The 11,248-nt window shown below is 38.7% G+C and overlaps 1 protein-coding gene across 10 annotated transcripts in view; it reads right to left on the bottom strand.

Annotated features, from left to right (window-relative positions):
• The window catches only part of TBC1D22A (TBC1 domain family member 22A), a 438,695-nt gene that overhangs the window by 329,088 nt on the left and 98,359 nt on the right, over nt 1-11,248 (bottom strand). For all 10 annotated transcript variants that reach the window (XM_065554788.1, XM_065554749.1, XM_065554783.1 and 7 more), the window contains one exon: nt 3,183-3,297. In XM_065554788.1, the coding sequence (XP_065410860.1) occupies nt 3,183-3,297 (115 nt within the window). The remainder of the gene's footprint in view (nt 1-3,182; nt 3,298-11,248) is intronic.

Below are 11,248 nucleotides of genomic sequence, written 5' to 3'. Positions count from 1 at the left end.
TCTATGTTAAGTGTTCTAGTGACGTGGTACTCCCATATTGACATGCTCAGCAACCTACCTTATTGATATATGCTTACTGGACATCCAATATGGAGATATTATTTTAATGCACCGTGGCGAATTAGTGAGCTATAACTGTATTACACAGCCACCATTGTGTTATTGTTGGCAGATTCATAAATTAAGTTCCTCCATTCAGTCACTTAAAATATTCTAATTGGGTGCCTTAAAGTTAGGCATCTTAACCCATATTTATTAGGATATGTCTACACTACAAGCGCTACCATGACAGAGATGCACCAATGGAAGAGATCTTCCATCAATCTAGCTGAATCTACAGTGGGAGCTAGGTTTTCCACAGCCCTAAGTGATGTAGCTAGGTTGACATACATTTTAGGTGTAGACCACTTCACAGGAAGCTAAACATGTATAATTTAAGTGCCTAGAAAAGGAATTTACTGTGCTGGGAAACCCTGTGAAAAAGCAGAAACAGATTTCTATTTGCTAAAATATTACTGTTGCATGGGTTAAGGTATTTGAATAACTATCTCAACACTTCATGACAGAGAATCATTGTGTTTGAACAATTCACAAATTACAGACTATTTACTAATAAATGACTCACTTCTATAACTCATGTTTCTGCTCAAATTAAGCTACACAGATGTGAATGAGCAATGCCATCACAACAGTGGATTTTCTTTAAAATGTAATTAGTGTACAAAAGATCACACTAAACAATATTCCCACCTATGAACTGGGAATGATTATTTACACCTTCATTACATGAGGCCAAGTTGCTTCCAGTGGAAGAACGCACAAAGAATTTAAACTTGCAACAAAGTGACGAAGAAGAAGAATGGAACAGCTTATCCTGGAATGTAATCCAGTAATCATAAATCACTCATGTTTAAAAGTTGTGAAAGAATATTTTTTTAAATGTAATGTTTAGTTTGCTATTTAAACTAAATAAAATTGTATCATTTTAAAATCTGCACAAGATTTTTAAAAATCTGCCATGGGGTAAAAGGTGGTGCTATAGGTCTATTGATTAAACGTTACACAAGTTTTGACAAATCTATGCAAATTCCAGAAATACTATTTAACTCCATTTCCATTACATGCATCCGAAGAAGTGGGCATTAACCCACGAAAGCTTATGCTCAAATACATCTGTTAGTCTTAAAGGTGCCACAGGACTCTGTTGCTTTTTACAGATCCAGACTAACACAGCTACCCCTCTGATACTATTTAACTCCAGTGTGTTATTTAGTTCTTGCAATTTTTATCCAAATAAACTTAATATACTTTTGCAATACTATGTTTTAATCTTATAAGAAATTAGCGATCAAGGAAAAAAGCATTCAGTTCTGCCAATTCTCACATTTTTATCAAGAGTGTCACAATTTTTTGTGCGTTTCTTAAAGCCCAACCTCTAGAAATCTATGATTAGGTAAGAATGTGAGCTTTCATTTAAAAACAATTCTAGGCCTAAGTTGTGGAGAAAAACTTGAAAATATAACTGGAGACCACCATGAAGACTCAAAAACCCAAAGGCAAATAAACCAAATTCATTGCTTATTTTCTGTTTTGTTTTTAAGTTTAATGATTTTAAACCAATCTCAATTTTGGGAGGAATGACTATTTTTAAATGTTCTGGGTTAGAAATACTCAAATATATACCGGAAAAATATAGTTCACATGAATATTGTATCCCCATTTAATAAGTAACAAATAGAAATGAGACTTTTAAAATGTAATTCACTGATACACACATCTTTTCATTGGCAAATCAACTTTTACTACTTTTTTTGTTGTTGTTACTACTACTATGTTGTTGTCCAGTTTAAAAAAAACCTACAATTACTGAAACAGTCATGTTCTCTGATCCCATCATACTGACATTCAGGCAAATGCATTAACAATCACTATGGTCTTACAAGGAAAGTTGGTGGTAAAGACAAACTTATTTACCATATTAATTAAATGGTCTATTTAACATGGAATATCAATTCTCTAATCACATCTCATTTGAACTTCTTATTTCAATTAACAACTCTAAAGTCTACCAACAGAGATCCTACTGTTCTAGGATCATTAAGAACATTTTCATTATCTGTCAAATGAGGGAGTAAGAGGCAGAAACTGCAAGCACTCTCAGGAGTAGGCCTCTACCCCTACTTAAGAGATGATTAGGGAGTAAGCAGCAGTAGTTCTCATTAGTTGCTTAGCAATGAAAGTCTTCCTATTTAACAAGAAATGAAACAAAGCAAGAGAGGTGTTGCCATGCAAATCAATAAATGGATAGTCTTTTATCCACTCAAGGGTAATCTGTCCTCCATTAAATCTAATCAATCTAGGTTAGGACATTGATGGGGTACTCAAGAAGGAGCTGGAGGAGGAGTAAAGTAAAGATATATACACACAATATACAATGTACTATGTATACACACATACATATATAGCACTTCATAGAATGTCCTGCATAGGTATATATGCAACTGTGATTGTTTTCATTATATGTATATTTGAAAAGAAATTAAGGAAAATGTAAATGCATAATGCAAATTAAAATAAAATGATGGCAAAAATTATTCCTGGATATTTACAGCTTTTACACAAAACCAGCCTTTATAAAAACATGCATAGATTCTAGGACCGGAAGGGACCTTGATAGGTCATTGAGTCCAGTCTTCATGATCATAAAAGGGATTAAATTATAGTTAAAAGACAACAGTATAATATAGGGTATGCCCTAATTCTAAAAAATCCAGCAGGCCTCAGCCTTGCCATCTGATCCATTAAGGACTCCTCCTGCATCTCCAATAGCACTCTATGCGGACAAAGTTTCAGAGTACTACAGAAGTCAATGATTATCTACACAAATCAGATTGCTGGATCAGGACCTTAGTTTGTAACATAGGCCTGGATACCTTAAAGTTACCATTTTAAACATGTAAATAGTTTTAGTTGTAAATAATACCCCGCCACTTCCCTGTCCATATATATTTAAGGAAATCACCTGTTATATAGTTACATTTGCCAAATATATCATCCTCATACACCAGATGACCATTCATATACTCAAATGTAATTTATTTATCCAGCTAAACCGTTATACTAAAATGCAGATATTTTTCTGAAATCACCAATTTGTAATTAAGTATTGTATCAAATCTTACCTATATATTCACAAACGAAGACTACAAAAAAAGGAGTAACAAGGTCATTTATTCCCTGAACATATCCACTGGCTGGATGACGTATTGCCCAGATAAACAAAATTCGTTCAAAAATCTGAAAGAGAGTTAAAGAAACTGTGAAGCAAGGAATTTATTAAATGGTGAGTGCATTTTAAACAGGATACTTGAAAAGCATGAAGGACAAATTTAGTATCAGACAATAACTAGCACTAAAAGTATGCATACGGAAGCATAAATGAACACTGGTATTCATAATTAACTGTCAACATTAATTAAGTTTCTCAGTTATTTAAAGAAAGCACTTTCAGGATATTAGCACATGTTAAAACCAACCTTGTACATAATTCAGCTATATTAGTAACCAAAAAAAGAACTTTTAATCACTGGAGCTTTAAAATAAAAGAAAGATTTTCCCCACTTTGGGAATTTTACAACCCCTTTCCACAACCCCCCAATCCCTCTCAAAGATAAATATATTACTAAGAACCATACTTTATACTTTTCCAAAGTAACAAAAAAGTCTATTCATACTTCTGTGATAGGTCACTGTAGATTTATGCAATAATTCACCCCCCAAAAACCTATAGTTAAGCTTGCCTTGCACTGCCTGGCACCCTTCCAGAATATGTAGGGTAGTGAAACTTAAATCTCTGAAAACTAGGAAATGTAGAGTCAAGGTAATGTCTCCCACATCACACCCCAACAGAACCTTAACTCTGCCCTCCTTGAACAATGGCCTAACAAGTGTTTGTGAAAGACCATAGGACTGTACCCTTTCTGAGCATGTTGAAGACAGCAGAGAGCATGAAGAAGAACAGTGTGGGGGGAAACTTAAACCTTTTCTTGACTAGGATATAATTTGAGTTTAGGTAGAGTTTCACAAAAACAGGCTAGATAAGCCACCAACCTACACTCAACCACTTCACCTACTTCAGATGAACCCCCTAAGATTTGCCATATGTTAACACGTTCGTTGTTGTCCTAAGGATTTTCTTTGGTTAAGTCCCAGCTGACACTGTATGTCCTTGTAACGTATGCCAAGAAAATACCAGAGCTGCAATGCAGCACAGAGAGGGTGTAGAGCAACGTGTGTATGCCAATGTAGATGAGAAGTTCGGATGGGCAAAGAAAATACATAACAGAGCATTAGAATGGGTTAAAGCACACTTATATCCCTCTATCTTCATGGCACACCACTTGGAATGTCTGCCTCTTAGAGGTGAAAGAGGAAGTAGTTTTAGCAGCCCTGAAACTCTACAAGCTTTTAAAAACATTCCTAAATGGCCATTGTGATGGTAGACTCTGATCTCCTGCATAAATCAAGCCAGAAAATGGGGAGTGGGGGGGACAGGGATTCCTCTAGTTGCCATCTGGGCAGAGGTGTAGCTGTAATGTGAGCTCGGGCAACTTGCTTCAACTAATGCCAGAATCAATACTGCCACATCTAGCATTGTGAGGGTTATTGGCAGCACATGAAGAGGAATGATCACTGAGAATTTTATTGGACAACACAGCACAAAAATGCAGAAAGTGGCAGATTTTGTTAGGGATAGGTAAGGTTTGGTTTTGTCCCAGTGCCTATTGCTAGTTCCAGGGGGCAGAGTTAAGGTTATGTGGAAGTGTGATGGAGGAAGGCATCAGCTTTGCTCTGTTTCATAGTTTTCAGAGGTTTAAGTTTAGTCCCTTACTCATTCTGGAAAGGCACAAGCAGCTCTAGGCATTAGCTCTGGGAGTTGTGAACTGTTCCATTCAGCTCAATGACTGTTCTCATCCCTCCATGCCCAATCTCAGAGCTTGCATGCCTGTGCTATGCACTGAGTATATCCATTTTAATCTCCCCACACAAGCATGCCTGTTCCCAGTGCCCAGCCCATGCCTAGTGCTTCCCAGTAGGAACAGAGGGAGCTTCTCCCAGTAGATAACCAATTCACCCTGGCTGGGACCCCTACACTTGTAATTGCCTCTTTGGTGTCATTTTCTACTTGGCAAGTAGACCCTCCCATATCAGCCCAGCCATCCAGGCCACCATACTGGGGGTCATATCCTGGCCACATTACCGCCCCCAAACTTTCCTAGGATAGGGACTTGGGAAGATTACATTGAGGGTATACCTGTGGTGTTTTGAGCTTTCCCAAAATTGCACACACCATTCAAAACAACTCCCTTGTAGCCCAGACACCTAGCAGTTGGTGGGTTGATGGGACTAATGTGCACATCACAAATCTCTAGAGGAAAAGATTCAAACTCATAGTCCTTGGCCACCGTGTAAGTACATTATTAGGTAGGTCACTCAAAAAAGGAGTTCCTTAGGAAACAATAGCTCTCAGAGATACAAACTGTCTATAATCAGGGGTCCTAAAGCCTTTATAATGTAATAACCTTTGAAATATTTCTAAACTGGTCCTTGAATATTGAATTGCTGAGCTCAGGGGCAGTTCAGTAATATAAATTTTACTAAGGCTCTGACCTTCATATTTTCCTTGTCTGCATTAAAGTTAGAAAATGTTTCAGATTCTTATTAGCAGCTCATTGTATGAGGTTGCATCTCAAGAACCATTTGACCAAGTGACCCCAAACATGCCCCAAACTCTACCTGAGGCCACATTTACACTGTGGGAACTACTGTGGCACAGTTGCACCACTGCAACTATGCTGCTGTAGCTCCATAAAGTAGACAATTCTGACCTCAACAGAAGGGGTTTTTTTCCCCCAGTCGTTGCAGTTAATCCACCTCCCACAGCAGCTAGGTCGATGGAAGAATTCTTCTGTAGATCTCGCTATGTCTACACTGGGGATTAGGTCAGTTTAACTATAGTCCTCCAGGGTGAGAATTTTTCACACCCTTGAGTGACAAAGCTAGGTTGATTTAAATTTTAAGTGTAGACCAGGCCTAAGCCCCTGTTACAAAATGCTAAGTTTCAAGATGATCCCCCTATGGACGTGGGTTTTAGAGCACTTTGAATGTAAAAATTGTTGTCGGGCGGCTATATCTCAGTAACCCTCTCTACCAGTAACCCCACACTTGCCCCATCTCTGGCCCTGATGAGGAACTGCAACTTTCAAAACAACCTAGGCATATGGGTTTTAAAGTGTTTTAAAATATTGGCTCAAACAAAAAGTTCCACCCCTGAAGCAAAACTTCCAAAAGAAGAGACTTCTGCAGCCTCAGTCTAACCTGAAGTAGAATGCAGGTAATTTGCACAGCAGACACAAATCTGCCAAGGGCAAGACTTGGATTCACAGGTCCTTGGATGGCACTTGGTTTTAATATCTACAGCATGTTGCTCTGAGGCACCCACTGACTGACATCAGGAAAGCCTCTATACACTCTTGCTCGCCACAGAGCAGCAGTCTTAGAGTATATGCAAAAGTCAATTTCTCTAGTGCAGACCGTAGGTGTTTAACAGTTTATAGATCCAATTCAATCCCTTAAGAACAATATAAACAGTGCTTGCTGGGTGCCGGACACTAGCCAAAATCAAACTTGTTCAGGCAATATCAGTTTTTAGGTCTTTGGGAGGAGGAATAAATGTAGACTAAAAAAGGTACAAAAATGGAGGAAACAGCTCAGATAAAATGCTCAAATGACTCCAAATTTGCACTACCAACACTGCCTCAGCAATGCACAGCAATTTAATACAGTGTGAGCATACACTTCTACCCTGATATAACGCGGTCCTTGGGAGCCAAAAATCCCTACCGTGTTATAGGTGAAACCCCATTATATCGGCGTAGCAGCAGCAGGGCTCCAGCAGTGATTTAAAGAGCCCTGGGCTTTGGCCGCTGTGGGAAGCCCAGATCCTTTAAATCGCCAGCCGAGCCCTGCTGCTGCCGCTCCGCAGTGGCCGGAGCCCTGGGCCCTTTAAAGCGCCGCCCGAGCCCCACTGCTGGAGCCCCGGGATTACCGCGCTATATGCGAACCAGTGTTATATCGGGTCGCATTCTATTGGGGTAGAGGTATACATGTGAATTTTAGAGCACTTAGAAAGCTCATCAAAGCCTTAACAGCTGACATTTCAAATTAACTCTTGTGTGATGAGGGCAGCCCCATAATTAAGCATATTAAATGGAAGACAGAACTACATCCTACATCTGGCTGGATGCATATGGATAATATGAGAAACAAACCAAGTCATTTGAGTTTTGAAACAGTGTAATTTTTTTCCTTTTCTGTTTTCATAAAACTCGATTTCCTGATTTCATCCAGAAGCTGAAGTGCCCAAAATGCTACTAGAAAGGCTATTTGATGCAAGTTTCTCCTATAGTACTAATTGTGACCCTAAGAACCCCTAAATGCCAACTGGCAAAGGGTTCACTGTTCTACAGCTTCTATTAGGCCTGACAAACTTACTATACCTATCACATTGCTGTCATAATATTTATCTGTAAAGAATATTATGTGACATCTTCATAATTATTGCATTCTGTATGTACAGATGATATTTAAGAAGTTGTGTGTATGTACTAAACATATGTTTTAAAACCCATATCCCAGACAGAGCTAACAAACAGGTTTCCTTCCAGACAAGAGATAAAATATGTACCTCTGACAAATGTAAATTAATCATCATAAGTCAACACAATAGAAGCCAATTTGCATAGGACAACATGAGGATGTGAAATCAACATGAAGTCACCAGGCACTAGAGAAAACACATTAGAGATTTTTACTGACTCTGGGTATAAGAACAATGACTTTGGGGAATTACAAGAGGAAGGCTAAAGGACATTTTTATCCATCACAGAGAGCAAAAAGGACAGCACCTTTTACATCCAATAACAGTCAATCCCAGCCATTCTCAAACTGTGGGTCAGGATCTCAATGTGTGTCATGAAGTCCGAGCTTGAGCTCCACCCCCACCCGGGACAGCAGGGCTCGGGATCTCCCCCGGGCTCATGTAGTAACTCTGTTGTCAGAAGGTGGTCACGATGCAATGAAGTTTGAGAATCCCTGTGCTAGGAGATTGCTTTAGGTGAGAAGCTACTTTAGACAAGGATTTTAGCCTCTTAAAGCTGAATTTAGACTCTAAAAAGCCTGTTGTCCGTTTTTGTTTTATATGTAACCATTTCTCTTTCCATTATCCTTACTTGGTATCTCTTAAATCTTTACCTTTAGTAATACTCATGATTGTTTCACTATAAATATATCTCCATGATGTAGTGTTATAAAGGACCCAAACCTGAGTTGTACTAATCAAGCTGTGTGTTTTTTCTTGGGAACAGCAGACCTGGTAATTACTGTGAATGTCCAATGACAAAGGCTGAATATTACAGGAGCATGCTTCCAGATGCGCTTGGGGATAGGCATGCACCTATTGTTAACCTGCAATGCAAAGTAAGGGCTGGCAGAGCTCTGAGGAGATTGTTTGGGTGGCTAAAGACTGCCGGTACCTGGGAACAGACATGCAGTTAAGCACCAGCAAGTCTCTCCTTCATTGAGACAAGAGGGTGAACAAGGTGTCTCAGAGTCCTGGGCACCCCAAGTCAAAGCTTCGCACTAGTCACCATGGAATCATTCTCACAGTATGCCTGATTAACCACATGGGAGATTTCCAACTTGATTCCTAAACCAACAATCAAACTTTGGAATGCTGATCTGAAATTAAACACAGAACCTTGTGAGATTTGCCCATTACATGCCAATTCTTCCTTTGATACGAGTTAACGCATTAGTGTTGAGAACTATATGCATGTATCTAAAGGAGACTATTCAATCATCTTAAACATTAACTTTGAATTTCCTTGCTGTAATCGCATTAAAGGAATTCAGGCCTTGAATAATTTTCAATAGGTTTTCATCATATATAGTTTCTTTTTGTATTAACTAGAATTAAAAAGAAAGGGCAAAAAGTAAAAAAATAAATTCTTGCCCCATAAAGTCCAAAGTTCCTCTGAACTAAATTTTTTTCATATAATCTGCACATACATGATAGACTAAAGTGTCTGAAGGAGTTTTTACAATCAAAAGCTATCAAAACCTAATTAAATATTTAACACACACAAATCACAGAAAGAGTAGCCATCATGACTAAGAAAATTCATTTAAACCATGCCTATAACAGTTATTAAACCCTCAAATAAGATGCTAATTATGAATACGTTGACCGACAATTGTAGAAGCTCTGGCAGAGGTCCTACAGTTAGGAGAGAGAGAGTATAATCTTGCTCCCTTTCTTATGGGCCTTGGTTGATTCGCTACTCCTCCATCCTTGGATCTTCTATTTTAGTTCCCACTTTAGTCAGCAGAACCTTCACATGACAATTTCCGGTAAAAGTAAATACATAAAACTCATGAGAGAGAAGCAAATATTCCTTGTTTACTTCCACCCAGTGCCCAGGAGGTAACTTTAATCTATAGCCTTTGATTGTGTAAATACAAATACAAATATGGACAAGAAATAGAATGCACCATTAAAAAATCCCATGGGGAGACAGCTTGGGGACAAACTCAGCGAGCAGGAACAGATACAAAGCAACTGCAGCATTCACTTTTGGAGACAGACAATGCCATAACCCACACACTTTCTGCGTGTGGTTCTGTCCCATCTAGTACCACAGAGACCACTTAGAGAGCAATTAATGAGTCTGCTCTGCAGCCTTAGCTAACAGCCAGTTGGCTTTTAATATGATCAATATCACCAGAACACACTTCAAGATTCATGGGTCCTATATATGCCTATCACAACATCTGGTGTACTTCATTCACTGCATCAAATGTTCCAATAACAATTATGTGGATGAAGCCAGTCAATCACTATACTCTCAAATGAACTCTAACAGAAAAATGGTAAGACAAAATACCATGTGGGCAAAACTTTTCACAAAGCAGTCATTCCATATTTGATCTCTCAGTCCCAGTCATCAAAGGAAACCTGCACAACACCTTCAAAAGGCAATCCTGGGGACTTAAATTCATAACTCTGGTAGACACTAAAAACCATGGACTCAGAGACACTGTTTTTATGGCTTGTTACAAAATTTTTAACACACCCCACTTCCTATTAACCCTTAGTTGCCCACTTCATTTTAAGTGGTCTCCTACACCATGTGTGAACCACTTAAGCTTAATCAATCCCAATTTATATTTAGCTCAGACACTCTGATTACCTTCCACAGACCAGAAAAAGAGCTCTGTGAAGCTTGAAAACTTGTAACTTTCACAACCAGAAGTTGGTCCAATAAAAGATACTACCTCATCTACCTGGTCTCTCTCATTATCTGGGATCAACACACCTATGACTACACTGAATGAAAAAAATCTCAGGTACAGTACATTAACTTGTACTTAAAAGAGTGTGCTGTCTGTTTAAGCAACTATGTTATCTGCCAAAGGACCATCAATAGAAAAATCCCAAAATAATTCTGTCTGTGTTTAATGAACACACAAAGGCCTGGTCTACAGTGTGTGTGGGGGGGCGGGGGGGAGAAATCGATCTAAGTTACACAACTTCAGCTACATGAATAACATAGCTGAAGTTGACATACTTCAACTATGGTGTCTTCACCACGGTGAGTCGACTGCTGCCGCTCCCCCGTCGACTCCGCCTGCACCTCTCGCGGAGCTGGAGTACAGGAGTCGAAGGGAGAGCACTCAGGGGTCGATTTATCACATCTAGACTAGACACAATAAATCAACGCCCGCCGATCCGGTGGGCAGTATAGACATACCCAAAAGAATCTGAAATTGCTTTTAAAAATGAATCCTTACTGGTTAGCAGTACCTATTAAAGTTCCGTTGACTTACATGATTTTCATGCTTTAGTTGGCAAAAGCGAATTAATTAAAAGTTGTATTCATTTTAACCTACAAGATATTTCTCCTCTTTATGGTAATTTCTACTAAACAATAATTACTAAAACGTTTTATTCTGGCAGCACCCACTAGTGCTGAAGTTGAGTCTGTCAGCATTTTCATTACATCAGCCTAATTTCAAAGGTTATAATTCAGCTCTAAAATTTCCCTCTAGACTGTGACTGTTAATAACAAGCAATAGCCTAGGAGAAACCTTTTTTTTTTTTTTTTTTTTTTTTTTTTAAATAAATTCA

Source organism: Chrysemys picta, chromosome 1, assembly GCF_011386835.1.
Source record: "Chrysemys picta bellii isolate R12L10 chromosome 1, ASM1138683v2, whole genome shotgun sequence".
NCBI lineage: Eukaryota > Metazoa > Chordata > Testudines > Emydidae > Chrysemys > Chrysemys picta.
This window is presented reverse-complemented; position numbering and strand designations above follow the sequence as displayed.